The sequence below is a fragment of the Oryctolagus cuniculus genome, chromosome 18 (genome assembly GCF_964237555.1).
Source record: "Oryctolagus cuniculus chromosome 18, mOryCun1.1, whole genome shotgun sequence".
In the NCBI taxonomy this organism is placed as follows: Eukaryota; Metazoa; Chordata; class Mammalia; order Lagomorpha; family Leporidae; genus Oryctolagus; species Oryctolagus cuniculus.
In genome coordinates this window covers 18,873,678-18,901,432 of record NC_091449.1, presented here as the reverse complement: position 1 = coordinate 18,901,432, position 27,755 = coordinate 18,873,678, and the positions used below count along the sequence as shown (strand labels likewise).

The following is a 27,755-nucleotide window of genomic DNA, read 5'->3' as shown; positions in this document are numbered from 1 at the left end:
CTAACGGAGTGTGACTGCTCAACAGCCTGGAATTTTCGCCAAATGAGAGAAACCAACCAACCCTGCAGCTCACGGACATTGCAAGCTTCGCACGGCTTCCAGAGCTGCGGAATTCAAGCGCAACATCAAAGGCAGCCGTGCGGCGTGGCCGCTGAGTCACACCTTTATTACTTTGGGTTCCATGGTTTGACTGCCCTTCCGTGAAGGCTGGGCGCGCTCGAGGGGCCAGCCCGGGGCTGGGGGACAGCGGGCACGCCCCTCCGAGAGACGGCTTCTGGTTGGGCTGCAGCCCTGGCTTCCCAAGTGGAGACAGAGAGGCCGAGCTGGGCTGGGGGGCTGCGGTGGCGGCCGTGCTCCCAGGCGCCGCTTCTTGGACAGGACGGGGGCTGAGAGATGGGCAGACAGGTGCATGCGGCCGCCTGGGCTTCCGTGCAGCCGTTCCCTGTGGTCCCTGGGCTCAGCACCTGCGGGAGAAGAGCAGACACTGCAGGTGCCTCTGTCCAGTCGCTCTGTGACCTGGACAAGACAGCAAAGGACAGCCCAAGTGCTCGGGCTCCTGCCACCCATGTGGGAGACCCGGGTGGAGTTCCAGGCTCTTGGCTCAGCCCTGACCATTGCAGCCATTTGGGAAGTGAACCAGCAGATCAATCTTTTTTCTCTGCCACTTTGCCTTTCAAATAAATGAAATAAACCTTAAAAAGCACAAGTTAAAATGTGCTATATTTAAAAAAACACAGAGAATATAGAGGAAAGTAAATTTAGAATTTAGTAAGCTAAATGTTAAACACACTTAAGACATGACATTTCTATGTCTGTGTTCCATATTCTATATTATGTATTTTCTATATGTGAGAGGTCTTCAAAAATTCATGGAAAATCTGTATTATGAAAAAATCGTGCATGGATTTCAACATTTTTTCCACTAAATATAAATTTTGTATTCCATTTTCCATGAAAGATTTGGAGCCCCCTTGCCTGTGTTTTTCCCTTTTTGATAATGGGTTCACAGGCCACAGGCCAGGACCCCTTGGCGCCCAGCTCCGTCCCTTCCTAGCCGCGGTGACTTAACCGTGGCTTGGCCGGGAGGGGTTCTGGGCCGGCTGCAGAGGCAGGACGGGGAGTCTGCCGTCGTGAGAGCCTGGCTGGCACTCTCGCTGTGGCAAGGCACCGGCCACGTGGCCGCCAGCAGCAAGGCCCTTGGTCGCGCCCAGGAGTATGGTACGAGCCGGTCAGGCCACCCTCCACCCGCCTCCGTCACTCCCAGTCCTGGTACAGGGGCTGTGGGACTCACGTCTGCTGGGCAGGCCGTGTACCTCCAGCGCAGGTGCACAGGGCAAACATGGGTGTGTGTGTGGGGGGGTGTGACCAGACGACCCCAGGGCCCATACCACTCAGAGACCTCTGAAGTCGGGGAGGGATGAAACCTCAGAGAATGGTTCCAGAAGCACCCATTTCTCAGCCTGCCCCCACCGTGGCCCCACCTCCACCCTCCTGGGGGGCGGGGCAAGCTCCTTCTCTGCCCCCCACCTGGCTGCCCCTCAGACCAGATCATAGCCCAAGTCCTGCCCAGCCCCATGCCAGGTAAGCGACACCAGCTCTGGTCTCTGGGCGGCGGCGCCTCTCTGAGCTCATCTCCTCCCCCCTGCCTGCTCGCTCACTCGGCTCCAGCTGCGCCGGCCTCCCTGGGGTTTCTCAGATGCCACACACTGACCAGCCACGCCCAGCCCTCGCTGCCAGCTTTGCCCTCCCTCCTCCTCTTTCCTCTGGACCTTGCTTAAATGTCACCTCCTCCATGCAGCTTCCGGGGCCACTCAGCGCCAAGCCTCACGGTCCCACACTCACCCCTGCCCTGCACGGTCTCACGCTCCCCTTAATCCCCCAGCCCCTCCCTACCCAGCTGCAGTACATGGAGGGTCTCTCAAGACTCGTGCCCTGGCGGCAGCTCCTGGAGACAGGGCCCTTGGAAGTACTATTGAGCGAAGGAACGAAAACCTGATCTCCCAGGTTCCATGACAGGTGAGTCAGCACCCACCCTCCTGCAGTCAGTCACAGCTTTGGGAGCACACAGTAGGCCCACAGGTGGAAAAGGAAGGAACTCACAGCCTGGATTCAAATCCCAGCTCCGGGGCCAGCACTGTGGCGTGGCGGGTAAAGCCGCCGCCTGCAGTGCCAGCATCCCATATGGGCGCCGGTTCTAGTCCCGGCTGCTCCGCTTCTGATCCAGCTCCCTGCTATGGCCTGGGAAAAAGCAGTAAAGATGGCCCAAGTGTTTGGACCCTTGCACCCAGGTGGGAGACCTGGATGAAGCTCCTGGCTCCTGGCTTCAGCCTGGACCAGTGCTGGCCATTGGAGCCATCTGGGGAGTGGACCAGCGATGGAAGACCCCTCTCTCTCTCTCTCTCTGTTATCCTACTTTCAAAGTAAATCAACAAATCTTCCAACCTCACTGCACCGCTTCCTCACGGGGTGACCTCGGGCAAGCAAGTCTCCCCTTCCTAAGCCTCAGTTTCCACATCTGCATGGTGGGGAGCCCAGCTGCCTCCCCCCCTGCGGGCTGCCCTTTGCTTTCAATGGGGCTGTTGTGCGGAGGCGGATGGCATGACTAATCCCGACAGACAGACAGCGCTCCCTTCCTGGAAGGGGGCGGGCGGAGGGTGTGGCTGTGCGTTTTCCCACAGCCAACAATGGGCCCGCTGTAGGCAGGGGCCCACAGGCAGGGGAGGGGGGGGCGTTGGGGGGACACGCCCACCCTGTGGGTCCCAGACAAAGGCTCAGGTCCCAGAGGGGCGTCCACTGAGCCCAGACGGTCTTTGAAGATGACGGCAACAGGAAATTCTGGTGGGGGGTATTTGTGCACTCTGCAGTAGGTTCCCGTTTCAGCCTGTCTCCCTGCACCAAGCAGCAAACAGCCATGAGTTCTCCCGGGCCCTGTAACTCCCGAGCTAGGATCACATAGAGTTAAGACAATCTCTGGGCCACATGATTGGCTCAGCAGGGCCCCATAAAGTGAAGGGCAGAGCGGCCGGCACTGCGGTGCGCAGGTAAAAGCCACCACCCGAGAGCAGGCATCCCGTATGGCCACTGGTTCGTGTCCCGGCTACTCCGCTTCCCATCCAGCTCCCTGCTAACGTGCCTGGGAAAGCAGCAGAAGATGGCCCAAGTGCTTGGGCCCCTGCACCCACGTGGGAGACCCAGAAGAAGCTCCTGGCTTCAGCTTGGTAGAGTCCTGGCTGTTGCCCCTTCCCCATCCCCCCTCCCGCCCCATGTCTTCCCTTCTGATTGCGACCCTTGGCGCAGAACAGGGCACAACCTCCCCCAGACTCCTTGCAAATTTTATGCAGTTGTTGGGAGTAAGAAGATATTTGGATTTTGTATTAGGCAACGGGGAATTCATATTCTGAGGCCTGAAAATGCTGAAGTCATTTTGCTACCACAGGAAAAAGCCAGCCCGAGGACAAAGCTGATACTACAGAGCGCCACACACCAGAAGAGTACTGGGAAACAGAGTTAGCACCCTGATCAAACCATGCCTGATAGCCCTCTGGAATTTTCAGTTATGTATGTGCGCTCACCAGGAGACAGCATGTGGTTTTTATGTGGTTGGAGCCCTTGCATTTCTCTTTAGTGTACAGTCCAAGATGCAAACAAGGGCTTACCTCTGTCTGCAGACAAGTGTGGGTCCCGTTAGCCTTGAAAGACAGCTTTGAAATAAACACAGTGGGGCTGCCCGGACTGTTCCTGCCAAGTTCCACTTGGAGAAAGCGCTGTGGGCAGGAGGCAGCACAGGACGCGGCAAAACCGGAAGTGCCTGGGCACTGGGTGGTCCTCCCATCTGCTGTGGTGATGCCCGAGTGCCCGGCTGCATGGTAGGCACCAGGGGACAGCGGGTGGCACCCGAAGATGCCCCCGCGGTTCCCACATCTCTGCCCAGGCCCGCAGGAGGCAGGGGAGCACTGCACGGCGTGGCTGGAAGCCTCGCAGCGGCAGAAGCGCTCACAGCGCTCCCCAGCCCAGAAGGCCTCCCCGGCCGGGTGGTACCGGCCGCCCGCGGAGCAGCCGCACTGGCTGGGAGACACGCAGTCGGTGCCGCTGAGCACGAAGCCGGCGTCGCACTGGCAGCCCTCCTGGCACGGCGTGGGGCAGCTGTCGGGCAGGGCGGGCTCCGCGCAGGAGCTGGGGCAGGAGGAGCCGCAGAGCTCGTAGTGGCTGTGGGGCGGGCAGGCCGGCTCTGGAGGGACACAGATGGAGGTTAGGGGACTGAGGCGAGTGACCGCTCTGGGGCGCTGCCACCAGCACAGGGCCGGGGCAGCAAGGGGAGGGCAAAGGACAGGTGGTAAGTGTGCAAGTGGAGGCGTCACTAGGAGGTGAGGAGGGTGATGGTGGTGATGGTAGTTGTGACAGTGGTGGGGTGATGATGGTGATGGTGGTGGCAATGGTTATGGTGATGGTGGTGATGGTGGTGATGGTGGTGATGGTGGGGATGGTGGTGGGGATGGTGGTGGTGGTGCTGATGGTAGTGGTGTTGTTGGTGGTGGTGACGGGGATTCTGGTGGTGATGGTGTTGGTGGTGATGGTGATGATGGTGGTGGTGGTGGTGGTGGTGGTGATGGTGATGGGGGTGGTGGTGATGGTGGTGGTGGTGGTGCTGATGGTAGTGGTGTTGGTGGTGACAGGGATGATGGTGGTGGTGATGGTGAAGGTGATGGTGGTGATGGGAATTCTGGTGGTGATGGTGTTGGTGGTGATGGTGATGATGGTGGTGATGGTGGTGGTGGTGATGTTGGTGGTGTGATGACAGGGATGATGGTGGTGGTAGTGGTGGTGCTGATGGTGATGGTCATGGAGTAATGAGTCTGAGATGACATTTCTGAACACTGACTGCATCCTGGCCTCTTCTTGGTGGTCTCCGGCGTGTTCTCTCGTGTAATTCTAAATATTTCCCTCCTGACGTCACCAGAGAAAATACCCTCTGGAAACTGCAAGATCACCTCGTTTACCACTGAGAAGTGCTGCCCATGCCCGAGCAGTTCCCGGGAGCTTGCTCTTATCATTGCTCTGCTTGTTCACCACCCCACGAATAAGGACTCGCGTCTCCTGCTTTCTCCTACAGACGAGGAACAGACCCCGAGAGCCTGGCTGACTGCCGGACCCCCCAGTTCCACATCACAGAGCCGAGGGTAGCAACAAGGCCCCTGGGCTCACAAGCGCCCAGAAGCAGCAGCCCCCACAGGTGAGACCCGCATACTCCACCCAGTTGCCCGCCTGGCCTGCTGGCACATGGGCTTAGGACCCGGGAAGTGCAATAAGAACCTGCACGGTGCCGGGAGAGAGAAGCGCGCACTTGGGGATCCAGGGTAGAGGCTGAAGGGGAGCGGCGGGCGGGGCGGGAGCAAGCCCATCCACACGAGGGTGCCAGCCAGCGTTCAGCTAAAGAGGCTGCCCCTCCCCAAGGCGGCGGGGGCAGGGGAGGCTGCCGCATCCTGGTTCCTGCACAAACTACTCCACCTCCCACACCCCAGGGTCCCCATCTGCGAAGTAGAAGCTATCACAGCAGGGCCCTGGGCCCCTGGTTCTGCACCTCCCCCCACCCTGCCCCAGAGCCGGTCGGTCCGCACGGTAGAGCCCCACGTGCAGGCCGAGGGGACCCTGAGCAGCAACACCGTGGGGGGGGGCTTCCAGGCGGAGCACTGAAGAGCGAGGGAGCACCTGCTACTGGGCGGCGGCGTGAACCTGCACGCTGCCCTGGGGATACTGGGAGTCATTGGTTAAACGGGCAGGGTGGCAGCAGGTCCCGCAGTGCGCGGCTCAGCGTGTGGGGCACTGACCCAGGAGGACAGCCTGAAGGTGGTATTGGGCCAGCTGGGGCAATGAGGCTGAGTGAGACCCTCCCCTACCCCGGGGACACTGGCTCACCGCAGGCCACGAGATGTCTCCAGGGCTGCAGCGGGAGGCCCCGGCGCTGGCATTCCTGGGCGTAGCTCCCCAGCACGGCACACAGCGTGTCCCTCGAGCCCCCTGTGGCACAGAGGTCGTGGACGCAGTTCTCCACGTGGACCCGAGGATCCATGTCCCGGCTGCAGGCCGCGTAGGGCCCCTCCCGGGCGCCCAGCAGCCCGCAGAAGGCCCAGAACAGGGCCGCCTTGTCCTGCGGGCACAGGGGACCTAGGCCTGTGGCTACGTTGGGGGCTTCGGGGAGACGCGAGCCGCTGGGGCCCCCCAGGTCCTCCCATGTGTCCGTGCCGAGGGCCACGCCCAGGCCGCAGAGGGCGCTTGCGTAGGTGTCAGGCACCGTCACCCACAGGGCCCGGGACTCGTGAAAGGCCACAGAGAGGCCGGTGGCCGCCCACACGGTGACGGCCGAGGACGTGGAGAAGGCGCGGATCATGCCCCCGGCCAGTGTCAGGGGCAGGTGGGCCTGGGACCCGTTCACCTGGAACACAGAAGCGCAGGCTGTGGGGCTGCCCGGCCCGCACGCCAGCCCCGCCCGGCCCTGCTTTTCTGCCCTCGATTCCCTCCATGAGTCCTTTCAGAACCGCAAACCGGATCTTGTGCCTCTCTTGCTCAGACCCTTGCATGGCTCCCCCGTGCACTCAGCCCAAACCCAGACTCCTCTCCACGGCTGTGCAGACCCACAGGGCTGGCCTCAGCACCCCTCCCTCACCACCCCCTGACCCGCTCTGGACCAGCTGCACCGGCCCAGGTGGTTCCTCCCACACAGCAGGTGCTGGTCTGGCCCCAGGCCCTTTGCACGTGCTGTGCCCTCCACGCTCCCGTGACCTCACACTGCCTCTCCCGCCTCACACAGCGACACCCTCGCTGCCCTCTGTCGCTCCCCTCCCTGCTTTCTTTCTTTTAGGCAGAACAAACTACAGCCTTTGGGGAAACCAGAGTTTGCTTGCGTCTTGTATCATCTTCCTCCCAGACATTCTGGGCCATTTTAAACAAAGGAAAGCCCCATGCCCTTGGAGAACTCACATCTGGTCACGAGGAAGACAGACAAGAAACCAAGAAGTGATTCACAGGAAAGGGGATTGAAAATACTGGCAAGTACTTGGAAGGAAAGAACACGGGCGGTCAGAACAGGGACTGGGATGGGTGGTCAGGGAGGGCTTCTTGGAGGAAGAGACAATTGAGCACAGACGTGAGGGATGAGGATGTGTCAGTTACGAGAGGACCCCAAGGAAGAGTGTTCCAGGCAGTGGGAACAGGCAGTGCAAAGGCCCTGAGGTAGGTGCCTGCCTGGGCTGTTGGAGGAACATCAGGGAGGTCGGGGTGGCTGGAGCAGGGTGAGAGGGGGCCAATGGCAGAGGGTGACACAGGCTGGCCTTGCAGGGTCGCGTAGGCCACGGGAGGCTTTGACCTGACCCACTGTCTACCTCTGTCCTGCCTGCCGGGGATGGGGGTGACAGCCTCTGCGGGAACCGTTCTACTTCCTGATCAAATGCTTCCCTGCTCCCACGGACGCCTTGCCCCAGGCAAGCTCCGCCTCTTCATCCTCACACGGCCCACGTCGCCCGTTTTCCAGGTGGGGAAACTGAGGCACGGAGACACAAAGCCACGGGCCAAGGTGGGCAGCCAGCAAATGGCAGAGGACTCGAAGCCGGGCTCCCAGGACCAGCACCACGCAATGTGAGTGTTCCCCACGCGGCCTGCATAGGGTCCGCGGAGCGCCCAGGTGGGCTGGCGCCTGCCTGCCCCATATAAGGGCAGGCGCAGGCGGCCCGGTGCAGGCCACGCCCCCTCCCCAGGCCCCCAGGTGCAGGCCACGCCCCCACACGCAGGCCAGCGAGGACGGAGAGACCCGCTGCTACACTGCTGAAGGCAGGACGCTCTGTCCTGCCCAGACACCACACCTGCCGGACCCCCAGAGGCCAGGGGCGAGTCCAGAGGTTTGTACCCATGGGCGTTCCCAGCCAGGCGACGCCTGTGTCTTCCAGGCCCGGCTGCGGCCCCGCAGGTGTCGCGCACTCCTCCCCTCCCCCCACAGCGGCGTCTCGACATGTCGCACTGGCCGCATGAGCAAGGGTCTGGGCACAGCCGTGTGAGCCCGGCAGCAGCTCTGCCCTCTGGGAGCGTGGTCCCGAAGAGGGTGGGGTGGGGGCCCAGGCTCCAGCCGGGCATCTCCCAGAGGCCCCTGGATTCAGCAGGGTGCACAGCCGGCGCGGTCGGGGAGCCAGCACCTCCTTTGTTCCTCCCTCTCACCGAGAGCTAGACCCAGGGCCAGAGCAGGGGGACGCTCACCTGGACCACCCCGAACTGTCCCGCCAGCAGCGACAGCCGCCATCCGGCCACGTCCACGTCCACCTGCTGGGCCCAGGCAGCACCCCATGGCTCCAGGCGTGCCACCTCCACCCAGACGGCGAAAGGGGTGTGGTGCGGCCTGCATGTTCTGACTAGCACCCCCCGGCCGGGCCCTCGAAGCTGCCGGTGGGAGCCACTGAGGGTGTGCAGGTGGGGGTCTCCGTAGAGCCACAGGGTCCCGTAGCGCATGGGGTGGCAGCCCCAGACGCCCTGACGCTGACGGCACCGCTCCCGGCGCCGGCAGGCGTGAGGGCGGCACTCGAGCGGGCGCCCGGGCCCCCGGCACACGCACTTCCGGTCACAGGTGGCCGTGGGCAGCACCTCAGCGCCCAGACGGAGGTAGCGGCCCTGCAGGTGGCAGCCGCAGCGAGCGAGCGGCACGCAGACCCCGCCCTCCAGCGCGAAGCCCTCCAGGCAGAAGCAGCCGGCTGTGCACTGGCGGGTGCAGGGCGCGGAGGAGTTGAGGCTGGCGCAGGTGGCCGGGCAGGGCGGCCCGCAGAAGTCGTAGTAGCTGTTGGCTGGACACGCCACACCTGGGGGAGGGGAAAGATGGCTTGGGGGCACCACCCCACGAGCCTGGCTCCCTCCATCCGAGAGAGCGGCTGGGGAGCCACGTGACACAAAGGGACCACAGACCAGGTACTTCCCATATCACGTCCACAGGCCATTTAAACCCGGGCACCAGACGAGCCATCGGGACAGCCAGGTTCAAGGGCAGGGAGGTGGGGTGACAGAAGGGCCCAGGGGAGCCCTGACTCTGGTCGCAGGCCTGGCTTGGGTCTTTGGGCAGGCGACATCCCAGCCAGCCAAGGGGCAAGGTCGCCATCCCAGCGGCCGGGGGTGAGGGGCCACCTACTGCACCCCAGGCTGGTGCGCCACTCCGGCAGGCGGACGCCCCGCAGGCCGCAGAGCTGCGCGTAGGACTCCAGGGCGGCGCACAGCACACGGTTGCCCGAGCCGTACTGGCAGAGGTCGAAGACGCAGGCGTGCAGGTAGGACCCGGGGTCCTCGTGCCAGTGGCACTCGGCAAAGGGCCCGGAGCGGTTCGTGAGGACGCCGCAGAGCTGCTCCACTCGGGGCCTGTCCTGGCAGGGCTGCGTGTCCCCCATGTCCTGCCGGCAGCTGAGGGAACACGGGGTCTCAGCGCAGCCGCACGTCTCCTGCCTCCTGCCGGGCCAGCCCTGCCAGGCCTCGGCCTCTGCCTCCTGCACCTGCTCAGCTCCTTGCCAGCTTCGGACAGTTCCTGGGCAGTTTTAGAAACTTGGAAGGCGGGCTGGCACTGTGGTGTAGAAGGTAAAGCCACCGCCTGCAGTTCCGGCATCCCATATGGGCGCCGGTTCAAGTCCCGGCTGCTCCACCTCTGATCCAGCTCTCTGCTGTGGCCTGGGAAGGCAGTAGAAGATGGCCCAAGTCCTTGGGCCCCTGCACCTGCGTGGGAGACCAGGAAGAAGCTCCTGGCTCCTGGCTTGGGATTGGTTCAGCTCCGGCCGTTGTGGCCATTTGGGGAGTGAACCAGTGGATCGAAGGCCCTAGCAACAGAGGATTCTCAGCACCCAGTGGCCACTCATTAGCTCACAGATTCTGGGATCGGCCTTGCTGTTCGAACGTCCACTCTGTCCCTTGAACGAGTCTCCAAATCTATGTCACAAGCCCAGGGCACATGGAGCACGGACACGTGGCTGGGAGGCCAAGGAGCCACAGCTATGTGAGCTCAGCACGTGTAGGATTACAGAGTGTGGAGAGCGGGGCGGCTGCAGTGGACGTCACAGCACTGGAGTCCCAGCGACTTCTGAGACGAGGGACGGGGAGCATTTAGGATCCGGGTCTCTGTGGCCAGGATGCCTGGGTTCAAGTCCATACTCCACCACTCCTGACTGTAGGACTCCCTCTGTGCCTCCGTTTCCCCCATTTGAACCCCACGTCTGCAGCCAGGGCCCCCCCCCCATGGCCCCGCATGGCCACTCACCCAGGCTGGCTGTCCCGGGTCTGCCAGGCGTTGCCGAAGTCCGCGTCACTGCGGGCGGGCGCCCCGCTCGGGAGCACCTTGTCGTCGCCGGGGTCGCCGTTGAAGTTGCCGCAGAGGCCGCACAGGCGGCCCCGGTGCTCAGGCCCCACCCGCACCAGCAGCGTGTGGCGGCCGTTGAAGTGCACCTGCAGCCCGGTGCCCACCTGCAGGAGCACCAGGCCCTGCTGCCGCCACACGCGGGCCTCGGCACCCAGCTGCACTGGGAGGCTCACCACCTGCCCGTCCACCTGGAGGCGAGAGGCGCTCGGGTCTGTCTCCTTCCCCACTGCCCATCGCACCCCATGCCAGCCAAACCCCTCTCTGGACCCTCACGTCTGGAGCTGCGCTGTACTCAGCCCCGCCCCGCCCCCCCCCCGCCTCCTCTCCAGTGCGTCAGGGAGCTGCCCTCTCTCCCTCCCCGCATCTGCCCTCCTCAAGTCCCTTCCAGAATCCACCACACCTCCCCCGACCCACCATCCTCTGCCCGATTCTGGCCACTGTCACTTGCTGCCTGGATTGTCCCAGCAGCAACCTCCCCTAGGCTCCTGATGGTCTGTCCCCTAGTGCGGGGCCAGTTAGCACCCAGGACCCACCAGGGACCCCTGAACCCAGACCCACACCACCCCGCCACTGAGACCCCACTTTGTGTGGAGTAAAAGCCCGAGTCCCCTGGCACAGCAGGCCCCAAGGGTCTGTGTCCTGCCAGCTCTCTGATCTCGCCTCCTCCGGCTCACTCCATTCCAGCCACACTGGTCGCTGGCCTCTGGGGCTCGCTCTTAAGAAGGGACAGGCCACCCCTGCATGCAGACCTGACACCCATTGTTCCCTCTGCCTGGCACACTCTTCCCTCACGAATCCCAAGACCTCTCCTTCCCTCTGCAGCTGTCTGGCCCAAAGCCACCTCCTCCAGGAAGTCTCTCCTGCTTGCCCCACTTAGCATCCACCCCATACACACATGCACCCCTGATTCCCCTGTCCTGTGCTGTTTTTCTAGGGTTTAAGAGGAGGTTGGATGAAGAAACGGTTGATGGAAGAACAGGTCGCTTGAGGAGTGGAGGGTGGAAGGGTGGGGGAGGGAGGGACCAGTGGAAGGACGGAAAAGACAGGTGAAAATGGATTGATATGTGGGTGGGCGGATGGACCCACGGAGGGCTTAAGCGGATGAGGCTCAGAAGTGAACAGCCCTGGGTGGGGCTGAAGTTACCCTGCTGGCCTCACCTGGACTTGCTGGCCTCTCTCCAGGATCACGTGGGCCGTCAGTCCAGGGCTGCTGAGCCTCACCTCCACGCGGTACAAGAAGGACACGAGGTGGCTGCGGAAGTTCCTGTTGGAAGCCTCCACGCTGAAAGAGACGCCCCCGGGGACGGGCTCCGGGCCGCAGGAATGGACCAGGCGATAGGTGCAGGTGCCTTGGAAGTGGGTGATGGCCCCGTCGAAGGTGAAGTAATGGGGGTCTCCGGTGACCACGCAGGTGCCCAGCGGGCTCTGGCAGCCCAGCCGGCCACCCCGCACGGCGCAGATCTCCCCGGCAGGGCAGCGGGCTGGGCTGCAGCGGAAGTGCCCAGGTGCGTCACAGCTGCACCGGCGGGTGCACCGGCTCATCCAGACTAGGTCTCCTACCTGGGGAGAGCGAGGCCAGATCGGCACCTGCAGCCCCCAGGCCGGTCTGCGCAAGGCGTGGTGGGAGTCCCCTGCTGGGTGCCCGGCTCAGGCCAGGGCTGGGGCTGAGCGACAGGCATCCTGCAGCCTCAGTTTTCTCCTCCGCACAATGGGGCAATAAAGAGCTGTCTGGGGGTGCGTGTGACCTGCGTGTGAAGCCCTCAGTGCCAGGCTAGCCCACTGCGAGCAGGCTCCTGACATGGAAGCTGATATTCTGAACGCCCAGAGAATACCATGGTGACATGGCAGTAAGTGATCAAAACCCAGTTACCAACGTGATCATTGTTTGTCACTAAATAGTTAGCAGAAGGGCTAGTCCAGAGAGGCCATAACTAATCTCGTCATCATCATCACTATTTTAATATGCTTACATACAGGCAGGCAAATAGAAACACCCCAAATATGTTACTATTAATTATTATTAATTTATGATTTTGCTTAATGATACACAGACACACATAAAGTGCCAAGTGCATGTTAATTAGTATCTCTGTGGTAGTGGCATGGCACCTGACGTCTGATCAGGACTCAAATGCTGGCCATCAAACTGGATTCAAATGCTGTTGAATTCACAATAACACCAGCGATAATAAAAACATTTAGTATAGCATTTTGTATCTATTCATGCCAAATCATATTACCTGCTCTTATTATCATCATCAATGCATTTAGTTGAGGCCACGTAGTTAATAGGCACTAGATAATTAATAAGAACAATACTAGCAATGGTAAACGGCTGAGCACAGAGAACCGGCCTCGTAAATTGTGCCAGTATCGCTGGGATCATCCGTAAGGAAGAGGCGGCCCATTGCGCATGCCCAGAGCTGAATCCGGGTGTCCCTGGACGGGGCGTCCTTCCCCGGCGTGGTCCGGGAGTCCCCTGACCCCAGCGCTGGCCCGGCCGCTGCTCACCTGGTACACGCGGCCGCCGTGCACGCAGCCACACTGCTCCGGGGTCACGCACTCGGCCCTGACCCACAGGTGCGCGTCATCGCAGGCGCAGCCCTCCGCGCAGCCGGGGCGGCCGCCGAGCCTGTGCAGCGGCGCGGGGATGCAGAGCCGCGCCTGGCTGGGGTCCAGGCAGAGCTGGTAGCGGCTGTGCTGGGGACACTCGGGCGCTGAGCAGGGAGGAGAAAACGCGGGAAAGGAGGCGTCGGCTACGCATGTCCTCGCTCGTCTCCCCCACCCAGTGCTTGGAACCCCGGCTCTGTCCCCAGGCAAGGTCCTGCTGCTTAATCTCCCTAGGGCCCAGTCTTCCTCCACCTGCTGTGTCTCTGTGGGCTCTGCCGTGCTGGCCTCGGACCTGTCTTAAGACTTAACCAGGGGCCAGCGCTGTGGCGTAATAGGATAAGCATCTGCCTGCAGCGCTGACATCCCATATGGGTGCCAGGTTCGAGTCTTGGATGCCCCACTTCGGATCCAGCTCCCTGGGAACGCGCCTAGGGATGCCCAAGTCCTTGGGCCCCTGCACCTATGTGGGAGACCCTGAAGAAGCTCCTGGCTCCTGGCTTTGGATTGGCACAGCTTTAGCCATGTGGGGAGTAAACCAGTGGATGGAAGATCTCTCTCTCTGTCTCTCCCTTTCTCTTTGTAACTCTGTCTTTCATATAAATGAAAAATGATTCTGTTAAGACTTAAGCAAGTTAAACTAGACTAGCTGGCTGGGACAGTGCCCGGCACATGGGTGAGCCTTGGATGACTGGGACTTACTATTAATCCAGAAACTGCCTCTCTCTGGCCTTTCTCTCCATTCCATGAACACTGTCCTATCCTCTTCCCTAATGCAAAGCGTTGAGGGCTCCCTACTGCCTGGATGTTCAAGACTGACACCTGGACCTAACCTAAGTGGGGACAGGGACTGGTTTTAGGGGTGTCCTTGTCCCCAGGAGGGCCCCACGGGGACTTCAATGGCCTGTGTTTGCACAAGGGAGCTGCACACAGCAGAGAAGGTGGCCGCCGGGTGCCTAGCGTCAGAAGCAGCCTGGGACGGCTGATGTCCCGGCAGGGCTGGCCCCTCCAGCACTGGAGCAAGGGAGAGAGCAGGACGCCCGGGGAGAACCAGGAGGCTCAGAACATGGGCCGGGTTTTCAGGGCTTCGGGAAAGTCGCGCCTGTGGTGTTAGGGGTGAGCAGGCCACGCGGCTGTTTTCTTTCGTACGACCTAATCTAAGCTGGCGTCATCATGTAGTGGCTTAAGTCACCACCTTGGGTGCCAGCATCCCATATGGGTGCCGGTTCGAGTCCCAGCTGCTCCGCTTCTGATCCAGCTTCCTGCTAATGGGCCTGGGGAGGCAGTGGAAGATGGCCCAAGTGCTTGGGCCCCTGCACCCACGTGGTAAAGCAGGATGGAGTCCCTGGCTCCTGGCTTCAGCCTGGCCCAGCCCTGGCTATTGCAGCCACTTGGGAAGTAAGCCAGTGGATGGAAGACCTCTCTTTCCTTCTCTGGCACTCTTCCTCTCAAATAAATAAATACATCTTTTATTTTTTAAATTTTTTTTTTGATAGGCAGAGTGGACAGTGAGAGAGAGAGACAGAGAGAAAGGTCTTCCTTTGCTGTTGGTTCACCCTCCAATAGCCACCGCGGCGGGTGCGCTGCGGCCGGTGCACCGCGCTGATCCGATGGCAGGAGCCAGGTACTTATCCTGGTCTCCCATGGGGTGCAGGGCCCAAGCACCTGGGCCATCCTCCACTGCACTCCCTGGCCACAGCAGAGAGCTGGCCTGGAAGAGGGGCAACCGGGACAGAATCCGGTGCCCCGACCGGGACTAGAACCCGGTGTGCCGGCGCCGCTAGGCGGAGGATTAGCTTAGTGAGCCGCAGCGCCGGCCTAAATACATCTTTTAAATATGTATATTAACAAACAGTCCTGGGCTCTCGCTTGCAAGGTATCTCTGAGGAGGTGACAGCAGCGACATGCAGCCCTTGGCTCCGCCCTGGGACGTGACAGGTGTACAGGTCTGAGCGGAGGAGTGGGACCCAAGGCGCACAGCGAGCAGCAGAACACGGGCTGTGCGCTGCCCTGCGCGTCTGGGCGGAGGGAGTGCTAGCCCCACCCCGCCTCCCTACGCCCGCCTCTGGGACCCGGGTGCAGGGGGCTCCCGCCTCGGCCGCCCCCGCGGAGCCGCGACTCACCGCAGAAGGAGGAATTCCTCCAGTCGCCGAGGGTGACGTTGGCGCCCTGGCAGACGGCGGCGTACGACTGCAGGGCCGAGCAGAGGATGCGGTCGCTGCCCTCCGCCAGACACAGATCCCTGACGCAGCTGGACATGTACGGGCCCGGGTCCACCTCGGCGTGGCAGGGGCCGAAGGGCCCCCGGGGCTCGCGCAGCAGCCAGCAGCGCCTCCTGGCGGCCACGATCTGCCCCGGGTCCTCGCAGACGGCGCAGGCGGCCGCGCAGTCGCCGGCGCAGGACCCGCTGCGCTGCTCCGAGAGGTCGCGGGCCTCCGGGGCGCTGGCGAGGCTGCCGCAGAGCCCGCAGGTGTGCCCCTCGTAGAGCCGGGGCACGGTGAGCGTGAGGCTGTAGGTGGCATCCGTGCTGAGCCACAGGCCGAAGTCCGAGAGCAGCACGAAGGAGAGGCCGTTCCAGTGCACGTCCAGGCTGCCGCCGGCCAAGCTCGCGGGCAGCGCCGTCGTCTCGCCGTTCACCTGGGGGGAGGGCGGGCCGCGGACGCTTGGAGCGCAGTAGGTGCAGAGACAGGGGCGGGGACCGCGCAGAGCCCTCGAGGCCATCTGGTCTGGCCCTGCGGCTGGGACTGGGAATTCAGAACCTCTCCAGCAGCGGTTTTAAGCTGATAATTTTGTGTGGCCCCAATGAGGGTATAAATATCTAGTGGCCCTTGGCAGAAACAGGGTGTCCCCCTGAGGGACAAGGACCTGGAAAGGAGTGAACACTTTCTCCTGCTCAACATCCTTTTCTCCTTTATCTGGATTTTCTCCTTTAAACATTTTTTTTAAAACCATGTGTTTATTTGTTTGCAAGGAAGAGTTATAGAGAGAAGGAGAGGCAGAGAGAGAGGTCTTGCATGCGCTGGTTGATGCCCCAGATTGGATGCAACGGCTAGGGCTGGGCCAGGCCAAAGCCATGAGCCACGAGCTTCATCTGGGTCTCCCACATGGGTAGCAGGGGCCCAAGGACTTGGGCCGTCTTCTGCTGTTTTCCCAGACCATCAGCAGGGAGCTGCATTGGAAGTGGAGCAGCTGGGACAGGTACCGGCACCCATAGGGGATGCTGACAGCTAGGGGGTGGCTTAACCTGATATACCACAATGCCGGCCCCTTTAAAAATTTGTATTTATTTGAAAGGCAGGGAGTAAGGGAGAGAGAGAGAAAGGAGAGAGAGAGAGAGAGGAGAGAGAATCTCCCATCCACTGCTTCACTCCTCAAATGCTAACAGCCAAGGCTGGGCTAGGCCAAAGTTGGGAACAGGACTCAGGCCTGGGTCTCCCACATGGGTGGCAGGGGCCCAAGGACTTGAACCTGCTGCCTTCCAGGGTGCGCATTTGCAGGAAGCGGGAGCCAGGCGCTCCACTGACAGGGGATGCGGGCTTGCCAAGCGACGCGGTAACCACTCGGCCAAACGCCCGCCAGGCAGATTTGCCTAAGAAATGGCCTCTCCAAAATCCATCCATGCGGCTCACAGGAAGTTAACCCCATCCTAACTTGTAGCACATGACCCAGGCCCAGCCAATCAGCTAGTCCACAAAGGCGGGCTCAGAGATGGTCACATGACTCAAGCTGGGCCAATGAGGGGCAGCCCTGGGACTTTTCAGGAAGAGCTTATTCTCTTCCTCCAGTGGTAGGCAGCCATCTTTCTCCTCGCTGCCTGGGCTCCATGCCGGCAATGGAAGAAGCAGTGTTCAGAGGTGGGGCCGGGGAGCAGGCATATTGTCTGAGTGCCTGGGAGTGACAATGCCTGAATCCAGGGATCCATAGATTTTTTTTAGATGCACACCCATAAATTCCTTTTGTTCTTAAGCTGTTTTGAGGGGGGTTTTGCCGTGGTGTTAAACCAAAGGCACTGACAGAATTAGCAGGAAAGGATGTATAGTCGGAGACGAGAGGTTACACTGTGGAAATATTGGAAGGATCTGGGTGGGTAAGGGGCTGGGGTCCCACACATCAGCCCAAACCAGGTGCTCACCTGCGCCATGCCAGGGCTGGCCCTCTGCAGGTGCACCTGGGTCCCATTGACCTGGATGGACACCTCTGAGATGAGTGTCAGGGGGCTGTGCGACCTGTTCTCCTTTCCCAGTTCCACTCTGAAGAAGGGCAGGGAGCCGGGGGCGCCACAGGACTCGGCAAAGACAGAAGCACAGGTGCTGGGCAGCTCCATGGCCCTCCCGTCGAAGGTGATGATGCCCGAGCGCCCGGCTGCATGGCAGGTGCCAGGGGACAGCGGGTGGCACCCGAAGATGCCCCCGCGGTTCCCACATCTCTGCCCAGGCCCGCAGGAGGCAGGGGAGCAGTGCACGGCGTGGCTGGAAGCCTCGCAGCGGCAGAAGCGCTCACAGCGCTCCCCAGCCCAGAAGGCCTCCCCGGCCGGGTGGTACCGGCCGCCCGCGGAGCAGCCGCACTGGCTGGGAGACACGCAGTCGGTGCCGCTGAGCACGAAGCCGGCGTCGCACTGGCAGCCCTCCTGGCACGGCGTGGGGCAGCTGTCGGGCAGGGCGGGCTCCGCGCAGGAGCTGGGGCAGGAGGAGCCGCAGAGCTCGTAGTGGCTGTGGGGCGGGCAGGCCGGCTCTGGAGGGACACAAGGACACGGCTTCACTGCCCCAACATCAAATTCTGCTCCCTGCGGCCTCCCCAAAGCCCAGCACGTGGCGAGGATTTGCTGAAGCCCTCGCCAGTAGCATTGGCTTGGCCACTTTAACTGAGCATCTACTACGTGCCAGGGACATTCTGGGGGCCGGGAACATAGCAGTGACCATGGTCACCAGGAATCCCCGACCTGCTAGAGCAGAGGTGGACAAGCTATGCCTGCTGGACATCTGTCAGCAGACCTGCCGGGTCCAGCCTGTGATCTAAGAACAGTCTGCCCATGCTTCAGTGGCCAGGGGGAGAGCAAGACAGGAGGTATGAAAATTACGTAAAACACAGCGTCCACACAGAGCCTTGTAACGTGGCCTGCCTCAGTGGTCCGTGGGTCATCCGTAGTGGCTTTGGGGTCCTAAGAGGAGCATGAAGAGGCTGCAAACGCAGGTGGACTGGAAAGCCCGAACCTGCACGGTGCAGACACGCTGACCCTGCTCCAGGAGGGGCAGGGAAGGTGAACCCGTGATACACAAAGACCTGAGGGGCTGGGTCAGGTGACAAAGCTGGACAGAACAGGGGCGGGGGGCTGCTCTACATACAGTGACCAGCAGGCTTCCTGGAAGAGGTGACGTTCGAGCAGAGCCCTGAATGACAGAGAGAGCCAGGCATGCGACATCTGGGGAAGAGTGTTCCAGGTGGGGAAGGCAGCCCCCGAGGTGGGAGAGTCTGGGGTGTTCCATAAGCAGCAGAGAGGCCAGCATGGTGGGTGAGCCAGGGAGAGGGGGAGGCTGGGGGACAGCCAGAGGGAGGGGCAGCAGAGCGGCGTCTCTCAGGAGGAGCCCTGAAGGTCAAGTCTCGTGTCCAGGGCAATGGGGACCCATGGATGGTTTTAGCCAGGAGATGGAGGAGGTCTGAGTGACATTTTTAGAGACCTGATCCTGGTGACCAAGACGCATCACAGACCCTACACCTGTCTTTGAGGGTTTCGCAGATGAGGAGGGACGTCGTGCAGGGGGGATTGCTGAGGAGGTGAGCAGTCCGTGTGCATGCATGTGTACATGTGTGTGCGCACGGGTGCATGCATTCATGTCCGTGTGTGCAGTGTGCACGAGTGCATGTGTGTGTGCGTTTCGGGGCAACTCCCAGTGTAAGAAGTGAGAGGACCCGGGGCCTGGGCTGCAGCCTTCCCCGCGCGTGTTCCTGCGTCCCCGCTGCCTGCGTTGCCCCTCCTAGGGTGGGGCGGGGAATGCCCTGGGCACGGGCTGTGTAAGGCCTGCAGCACCATCTGGCCTGGTATTACCAAGGTGGCCGCAGGCGGGACTCGACATTCGGTACGTCTGTAACAGGCCAGTTTTTACGTTGATTGTTTTATACGGCCTACAGATGCTGTTATAAATACCGAAATGGCCCTTCGCAGGAAAAAAGAAAAGGTTCCCGACCATGGTCAGGGCACCAGAGCCCCCCATCCCCTCCTGCAGTCTCCACCCTCACCCCTGCCTTCGCACGTGGCACGTTCCTGCTGGTTACTCCCCACTCATTCACACTGTGGCGCCAGGAACTGCTCACCTGTCCGATTCCCACAGCAGCCCTGGAGAGGGGGGTGCCGCTATCATCATTCGCGGCTGGGGGTTAAAGGGGAAACTGAGGCACAGAGCAGTCCGGCGGGTCCCTGAGCGCCCAGAGCTGGAAAGGGATGGCGCTGACCCGGGGCCTGCACCCTTGGCTTGGATGTGGCACAGGTGGGGCGCGCTCTGCTTTCACAAATGACATAGAATGGGACCCGGTGGGACAGGAAAGATTTGCGTCCACTTTCTGCTTTGGGGGCATTGTGTGCACACAGTCTGCGGTGGTCAGTTGAATAATCCCAGCCTACCCCCGTCACAGGACAAAGGGACGATGTAAATGAGGTGAAGCTCCCAGACTCCGGGGTGGGAGAGAGGAGCCCGGGGGATGCCTCAGTGGGGGTCAGCTGGGCTCTGCGAAGTGGCAAGGGAGGCAGAGGCATGAAGGACTGAAGTGCGGGGGACTTGGCCCCTCTGTCAGTGGCTTTGATGGTGGCGGGAGGGGCCTGGAGCCAAGGCTGGTGGGCGGCCTCTAGAGACAGGGACAGCCCCGAGGGGATGTGCAGCAAGTGCAGAGGGACCTCAGTGCTACACACACAGACCTGGGGGCTCTCTCGACCCACAGCCTCTTTCCTGCTGGGCTGAGCCACTTATGTTTGGGGCTGACCCTGCCTGGCCTTGGAGGCAGCAGGTGCAAAGCATCCCAGAGCTGGAGGCAATGAAGGGCTGGTGACAGACGCAGGGTCTGTGGGACGGGAGTCTCTGCTTCAGCCTCCAGAGGGGGTCTGGTCCTGTCCAGGCCTTGACCTTAGCCTGAGGGAACCTTGTGGGAATTCCAGCCCGCAGAACTGGGCTGCTTAAACTGCCGCGTCTCTGGCAATTCTTACAGCCAGCGGCAATAAAAATGCACACAATTGGATCCCCTGCACCGCTGCTCTCCATCACAACGGCTCTTGACAAAGACCGCGGGGCAGCAGGAAGTGGTCATTTGTCCTTCGGGTACCAGCCAGTACCCACTGCCCACTGCTAACCTCATCTCAACTTCCGCCCGCAGTCTCCCCAGGGGCAGAGCCTGGGTTCCTATTGGGGGATCCTATGCTCCTGGTCACAGGATTGGCTCCAGGAGGAGCCAATCAGAGCCGCGGAGACACTTGCACCCAAGACCCATGGGACTCTCTTCCTGCTGGGCTGAAATCTGAGCGCCTCCCAAGTCTGGAGTCACCGTTTGCAGAGTGAGCCTGTCTGCACGTGGAGCCGACGGCCCAAGAAGCATCCCAGGGAGACGGAGGCGGTGAAGCCAGCACTAATGACGTAGCCACTCTGAAAGCATGCATCACGCAACCCAGTCAAATGAGCCGATCGGGCCGGCGCGATGGGAACCCGCTCAGGTGCCACTCACCGCAGTCCACCAGGTGTCTCCAGGGCTGCACCGGGAGGCCGTGCCTCTGGCACTGCTGGGCGTAGCTCCCCAGCACCTCGCACAGCACCTGCCGCGAGCCCCCGGTGGCGCAGAGGTCGTGGACACAGTTCTCCACGTGGACCCGGGCCTCGGCCGGCTCATCACAGGCCTGGAAGGGCCCGTCCCGGGCGCCCAGCAGCCCGCAGAAGGCCAGCGACTGATATCGGCCTTCCCTGTCGTGCGGGCACAGAGGGGCGGGGCCTGTGATGGAGCAGCCGGCCGGGGAGGCCGGGTCCATCCAACTGAGTGCAAAGGCCTCTGGGTCGTGCAGGAGGGAGCCGTTGGGGGCGCGTAAGTCATCCAGGGGGTCCCCGTTGAAGTCCCCGCCCAGGCCGCAGAGGGCGCCCGCGTAGGTCTCGGGCACCATGATGGACACGTGGCGGCGCCAGTCGTAGGAGACGAGGAGGCCGGCGCTGGTCTGCAGCACCGCCCCTGTGCCGCTGAAGTAGACGTGCACGAGGCCCCCGGCCAGGTGCAGGGGCAGGTGAGCCAGGGTCCCGTTCACCTGCAAAACACAGGTGGGGCCAGGGCTCCATCGGACTCCCCCTAAGCGGGCCAGTGACTCCCTGAGCGCCTTCCCAGGGTTGGACTCTGTCTCCCCAGGACTTTGAGTCTGAGCTGCGCTGGATGGGGGAGGGGGTGGTTCCAGCCCCAGCCCCGCCCCAGCTTACCTGCACCCTCCCGGGCGTCAGGGCCTCCATCACCACCTTCACCCCGTGGACATCCACCTCGATCTGCCGCGCCCCGGTCACGCTGGCCGCGGGACTCAGGTACTCATTGTCCACCCACACCACGAAGGCCGGCGCCCCCGGAAGAGCGCGGCAGGTGCGGCTCAGCACGTAGCGGCACGCCCCCTGCGCCGTGAAGGCGGCGCCGTCAAAGGTGCGGTAATGGGGGTCCCCCGACACCCAGCTGCTGCCTCTGCGGGCCTCACAGTGCCAGGCCCCGGCACGCAGGAGGCACGCGGTCCCCGCTGCGCAAGCCTGGGGCCTGCAGTGAGGCGGCCGCCCAGCTTCCCTGCACTGGCACAGCTCGCGGCAGTCGGGGCTCAGCTCCTGGGCTCCCAGGGGCAGCACGCGGCCCTGCCAAGGGCAGCCGCAGGCCGCAGGGTGCACACAAGTCCCACCGCTGCGCAGGTGGCCGGCGTCGCACACACAGCCCTCACGGCAGGGGCCGCCACAGGCCAGGGCCTCGTCCTCGTGGGGGCAGCGGGCTCCGCAGGTGTCGGCACACGTCTCCCAGTGGCTGTTTTCAGGACAGGATGGTTCTGGAGAAAGAAGAGGGGGAACCCCCCACAACCACCTCACGGGTGGGACCTGCCAACCCCGGAGCTATGTCTTCATCAGAAACCCACCCCCTCCCAGGGCCCCAGGGAGTAGGTAAGATGGCCCTTCAAGTTCATGTGCAGTTCACAACCTGTGCAACTGGATACTCCCACCCTCTTCTTTGCCACCTCCCTCCAGCAGCTCACCACAGAAGCCAGGACCACGCCAGGTGCCCACGGGGATGTCCATAGCTTGACAGGTCCGCACGAAGGCGGCCAGGGCCCGGCAGAGGACAGGCAGGCTCCCGTGGGCTGCACACAGCTCCTCGACGCAGGCATCCACGAACGGGCCCACTGGGACGGTCCAGGCACAGGCTGCAAAGGGGCCCGTCAGAGCCGAGAGTCGCCCACAGGCCTCGGGGCCGGCATACCTGGCCCTCAGGTGGACCGGGCAGCTGGGCCACGGCGAGCCACAGGGCCCCGCCTCCTGCCAGCTGGCTTGGAAGGAGGCGGGCTCCAGCTGTGGTGTTCCCACAGGAGTCAGGGCCTCCGGGCCACACAGGCCCCTGGTGACGGAGACCTCCGCCTCTGGCACGGTGAGCTCTAGGCGTCCATCCTGGATCCACAGTTCGAGGCCTGTGTCCATGGCCAGGCGGGTGGCTGAGTCCCACGAGTGGACAGCGAGGCCGGCCTCAGGGACGGACAGGGGCAGAGGCCGCAGGTGCCCGTTCACCTGCGGGACCAGGACGCAGCCCTGGGGTCAGGTGCCCTCGGCACTGGTCAGCTGGGCACGGGGAGGCTGTCGGTGGCTGGTGTTGGGCAGAAAGGGGGTGAGGCCCTGGGTCTGGGGAACAGGAGAGGGGGCAGCCCTTGGGGGGGTTCACAGCCGCAGGTCTAAAGGAGAGGCCTGAAGCATGAGTGGAGATGAGGAAGAGGAGGCTGGGCTGGGCCTCGGTTCAGAGGGGGCTGGGAGGAAGCACAGGTTGAGTGAGCCAGGGAGGGAAGCCAGGGGGCAGCCAGAGGGCGGAGCGAGGGGCGTGGCTTGCCAGGGACACAGGAGGTATGAGCTCTTGGGCCGAGGGTGAGTCCGGGAGGGGTTTGGTCTGAGGGGAGGGGGGGGGTGCGAGTGGTCCTCAGGGAGGAGGCAGGTCAAGACCCCCCAAGTTCATGGCCATGGCAGCCGCCAGCCCATGTGTGTTCAGCTGCCTGGGCACAGGGATGAGGGCAGGTGCAGGGGTGCTGGAGGCAGGGGCACAGGAGGAGAGTGGGCTGAGGAAGGGGTGCAGAGGGAGCCTGGCATCGGGGAAGGTGAGGGCGGGGGCACGCAGGCGGGTCAGCGGGGTCAGTAGGCAGGGTGGCCTGAGAGCCCACCCACTGCCTGCTTCAACAGGGTGGGAGACAGAAACCCAGCTGTGCAACAAAGGGGGGGTGCGGCGCCCATGGACAAGGCAAGGTCGCCCTAAGGGTACTCCCTGGGCTCCACCTGCCTGGGACTCCCATCTGTGTCACACTGCCTGTTCTGAGCACCCCAACCTGACACTGTCTGTGTGTCTGCCTGCCTGCCTGCCTGCCTGTCTGTCTACCCCACATCTTCGTCTCCATCTCTGCCTGCTGTTCCGTCTGTCAGTTTCTCTGTCTGTGGGTCCACCACCATTGATCAAATCTCTCTGCCTGCCCGCTTGTCTGAGTGACTGGCCCCGGCGCCATCCGCTGGTCCCACTCACCAGCACGTGTCCCGGGGGGCCGTCTGACCGCACCACCAAGTCCTGGCCGTGGACCAGCAGCTGCACCAGGACCACTGGCTCTGGGGCTTCTCCTGCCAGCTCCACGTCCACACGGACACCGGGCAGCCGGGCCAGGACGAAGCGGCAAGGCCGGAGCCGCAGCTGCCTCCCCGAGAGAGTATGCAGATGGCCCTGGGCGCCCAGGCGGCAGGTGGGGCCCCGAGGGGCGTGGCAGCGTGCAAAAGGGTGTGCAGGTGCGCACTGCTGGCCCCCCTGGCAGCCCTCTGGCCAGCAGCGCACCCGGCCCTCCTGCCCACAGTGGCACCGGTGGCTGCAGGCGCTACTGTCCCAGAAAGTGGCCCCGAGCGGCAGGAACTGACCTGCAGAGGGAGGGGGCCAGACGGGGGAACCTGAGCGGGAGTCCAAGGAGGAGGGTACCGGGGGTCTGGGGCGGAAACGCTGGGAGCCCGGTCCCCTTGGTCCTGGATGGGGAGAGGCTGGGGTCTGGGGGCTTAGACCTGTCCCCAACGCCTCACCACTGTAGGCACAGCCGTTGGGGACAGCGAAGGCATCCGTGCGGAAGGCCCAGCGCCCCGGGACGCCCACGTTGCTGGTGCCTGCCACGTGCAGGATGTCGGCGGTCCTGGAGCCAGGCACGGAGAAGTAGTGCCCCTGCCGGCCGCTGTTGAAGCCCGCCTGGGTGCGAGCCAGGAGGGCGGAGTTAGCGGGGCCACCTCCCCACCCCCTGGCCACGGGAGGACTCCGGGCAGCCTCTGTGTGCTCCCCACACACCTGGGCAGCAATGCCCCCCAGGCCGCTGTGGGGGCTCCCGCCGCTGGCCACGCCCGTGGTCCACTGGATGTCATTGTACAGAAACAGCGCCCAGGAGGTGCCACTGCCCATGACCAGCACCAGCTGGAAGGTGTTCACCTGCGGAGGCCGGGCGCAGGGAGCTGGGACTCCATCTCCATCCCCTCCCCCCCCCCTCTTCCCTCTCTCTGTCTCTCTCTTTCCCCAGCTCCCTCCTCACCTGGGAGCCAAGAGATCCGTAGAAGGGGATTTGGTCCCAGGTGGCCACAAGCAGCGCACGGGGGCTGTGAGGGCCGTGGGGGAAGGCGGCGGCCAGGTCCCCAGCAGCGCGCCGCAGCAGCTCCGGCCGGCGGCTCTGGCGGTACCACACGTGGCCCCCGCTGGACGTGGACCCATCAGCCCAAAAGGGAGCCACGAAGGCCTGGCCTGTCTCCAGGGGAAAGGCCTCAGGGGTGAACAGGGCCACCGGCTCCCCAAAGGACACCAGCCCGTTGGTGCAGACCTGGTAGGGGTGAGGGCGGCAGAGGCCAGTGGCATGGTGTCACCCGTCAGGCAGCACGGAGGGCCCGGGCCGCGCTGGGAGGGGGGAGGAGGACTGAGGCTCAGGGGCGGGGGGGTGTGTGGCGGGGAGGCGAGAGAGCTGGGGAGTCCAGGGCAGGGGGCGGAGTCTCACATAGGCCGTCCTGTGCGGGACCCCAAAGAGGGTGAAGGGCTCCAGCAGTGGCAGCTCCTCAGAGAAGCCGTCATCCTTGGCGGGGAGCACCTGGTCTCCGTGCTCCCGCCCGTAGGGATACAGCAGCGAGGCTGGGGGCACAGAGACCTCTGAGGCCCCTGCCAGCCTCCTCGACCCCCTCCGGCCCCTCCCAGCCCCATCCTCTCCCCCCCACCCCAGAGGTTAGAGAGCATGTGCAGCCTCACCTCTGGTCTCCTCGCTCCAAGTCACTCTGTTCTGCAGAGTTGAGGGGACAGCCCCAGGGACCGGCTGGGACCCACCGCCCGCAGCCCACCCCAGTGCCGAGCCCCAGGCCCACGCAGCCACCAGCAGCAGCCAGAGCAGCTCCATGGTGGCCCCAGCCCTGAGTGGCCAGGCTGGCTTATACCAGGGCTGCAGCTGGGGGCCGGGGGTGGGGTGGGGGCTGTGCTGTCACTCAGCCCCACTGGCTCATTGTCCATGGATCCAGGGGGCCTGGGAGACTCCCAGCATCCTGGTTCCCATCCGGTCTGGCTGAGGCTGGGCCAGGCTTGGAGGCACGGGGTGGGGCTGGGAGGGGACAGGTGGCACCCAGAGCTTGCCCAGTGGCCCCCGGGGTGGTTACAGGTGCCTAGGGTGAGCCAGGGCTGGAGACACAGAGGCCCTGGTGGGCGAACTGGTTGCTGCTGGCGGGGCGCTGGCCACCAGGTGTGTCTCCGGCTGGAAGCCCTGCCAATTCTCGCTTCGTCAGGTTAAAGATTAATGCTCAGCCTCCTGGGAGTGGAGGGGAGAGGCTGAGACGTTCTCCAGGGGAGATGAATGGGAGGGAGGCTAGGCAGGGCTCAGAGCCTGTGCAGGGGCGCAGGGACTCTTAGCTGGGAGAAGCACTGGGGTACACAGAGACAGTGACAGGCAATGGGGTGCAGAGACCAGCGGGTCCCCATACAGGGGGCTCAAAGTTAGGCAGCGGGGCCTCCCTCTTCCAAGGAGTGTCCAAACCCCAAACCCAAACCATGTGATGACATGGGACAGTGCTGGGCGCCCAGGCGGGGCTCCCTCCCGTGCCACACTGAGCAGAGCCCCTCACTTCCCTACTGCCCCCAGAATCTCTGGGTTAAGGCCCCCTGTCTTTATCCCCTACGCACCCCCACTGGCAAAGCGCACTCTCCCCTCACCGCTGCCCAGGAGGGCAGTGTTCCGGCCGCCCCCAGCAGACAGGGGCTGGGGGCCGGGGGCTCAGCACGCTCCCCCACGATGTTCCAGGCCCTGATGTGGCCCCGTGGATGAAAACGCAGCCCCTCTGCAGGAGGTCAGACTCCACAGCCGCTTCCTCCAGGTGCGTACACACGGGCCCCAGGAGCGCGAGTCCCAGGAGACCACGGAGCGGGAGGGGCATAAAGACACGTTTTTATTTGGGGAGTCTTTACTATTTCCATCCTGATGTGTGTTGAAGAATATGCATCCATCACTACCACCCGGAACCCACGGTCTCCATCAGCAGTGCTGGCACTGTGTAAGCCAAGCTGAGAACAGAAGCCAAAAGGAAGGAGAGAGGAAAGAAATCATCGCGGGGCCGGGGCTGGGGGTTCGAGGTGCTTGGGAGCTTGGGGTGGGTGGTGACACATTCGGATTTGAAGTCCCGGGAACCATGCACCCGGGGAGCCGGCATCTTCTGCAGAGCACAAGGCTCTCCGCTACACCACCACCGCCTTAGTTTCTCGAAGTGTAGGGGCAGCGGCGCCCCCTGGTGGCCATCGGGACCAGCGCACAGATGCACAGATGTCCAGTGGAGGATGGAGGGTGGGTAGGAGATAGGGGTGGGCAGTGTTCCCAGAAGGTGCGACCCAAACTCAGCCCAAGGATGGGTACTATGGTTGAATATGACTAGGCCCCTGAGTTCAGGGAGGACTTTGAACCCCAAGTCATAAGTTTACGGTACTGGTAGTGGCTGGATCGGATTAGGTTCTTAGGGTGTACCCTGGTGACTGAATCCTGGTGGCTGTTATAAGTGACCAGCCGAAGTGGATTGACAGAGGCAGGGGTACCACCTCTCTTTCTGGAAGCTCAGGACTGTGGCAGGGACACCACCACCAGGGGCCACACCAGTGCACCTGCCCCATCTTGGACCATGAGCCTCCAGAGCTGGGCGTCCAGACCAACCTTTCTCCTTGGGCATTATATCACAGGGATGGAAACTGGCCCACGCTGGAGGCCGTGGGCTGCGCTCCTAGGCCCCGCCCCCGGCCTCCGTCCCGCAGGGCCCTGCTGTCTGCGCTCACCCAAGGTGGCTGGCTTTTCTTTGCCCACTGGGCATCTGTGCTCACTTTTTCTGGAAGCAGCGCCCCGTTTCCTTTGGGGGAACCCTTCTCTACCTGTGCATCGGGTGCACAGTCATTTGATGAGAGATGACCCAAATCTGTCCATCAAGAGCTTGGGTCATTCCAGGCCCCGAGGCTATTGGGAAAGAGGCGTTGGTTTCCCCTGTGCTGGCTGAGCCAGTCTGTGGCATAGAAGCCTGGAGTCTGTGGG

At 62.9% G+C, this 27,755-nt stretch overlaps 1 protein-coding gene across 1 annotated transcript; it reads right to left on the bottom strand.

Annotated features, from left to right (window-relative positions):
* Positions 1-149: 149 nt before the first annotated feature.
* Positions 150-25,031, bottom strand: LOC103345435 (IgGFc-binding protein). Its single transcript, XM_051836098.2, has 17 exons — positions 24,756-25,031; positions 24,518-24,655; positions 24,262-24,421; positions 23,726-24,105; positions 22,209-22,734; positions 21,409-22,004; positions 20,678-21,242; positions 17,106-17,704; positions 15,097-15,610; positions 12,878-13,083; positions 11,525-11,926; positions 10,268-10,554; positions 9,158-9,423; positions 8,242-8,834; positions 5,914-6,430; positions 3,657-4,228; positions 150-464 (listed from the first exon to the last, which is right to left on the bottom strand). The coding sequence occupies exons 2-17, from the start codon at positions 24,626-24,628 to the stop codon at positions 168-170; spliced, it is 6,591 nt and encodes a 2,196-aa protein (XP_051692058.2). The 5' UTR covers positions 24,629-24,655; positions 24,756-25,031; the 3' UTR covers positions 150-167.
* Between the last annotated feature and the right edge of the window lie 2,724 nt (positions 25,032-27,755).

Bases quoted from the DNA above. Each gene is read 5' to 3' on its own strand.
- LOC103345435 (XM_051836098.2), bottom strand. From the start codon at position 24,628: ATGGGCAGTGGCACCTCCTGGGCGCTGTTTCTGTACAATGACATCCAG. The intron at 24,106-24,261 runs GTGAGGCGTTGG...CTCCCTCTGCAG, and splicing joins CAACGGCTGTGCCTACAGTG to GTCAGTTCCTGCCGCTCGGG. The intron at 17,705-20,677 runs GTGAGTGGCACC...GTGTCCCTCCAG, and splicing joins GAGACACCTGGTGGACTGCG to AGCCGGCCTGCCCGCCCCAC.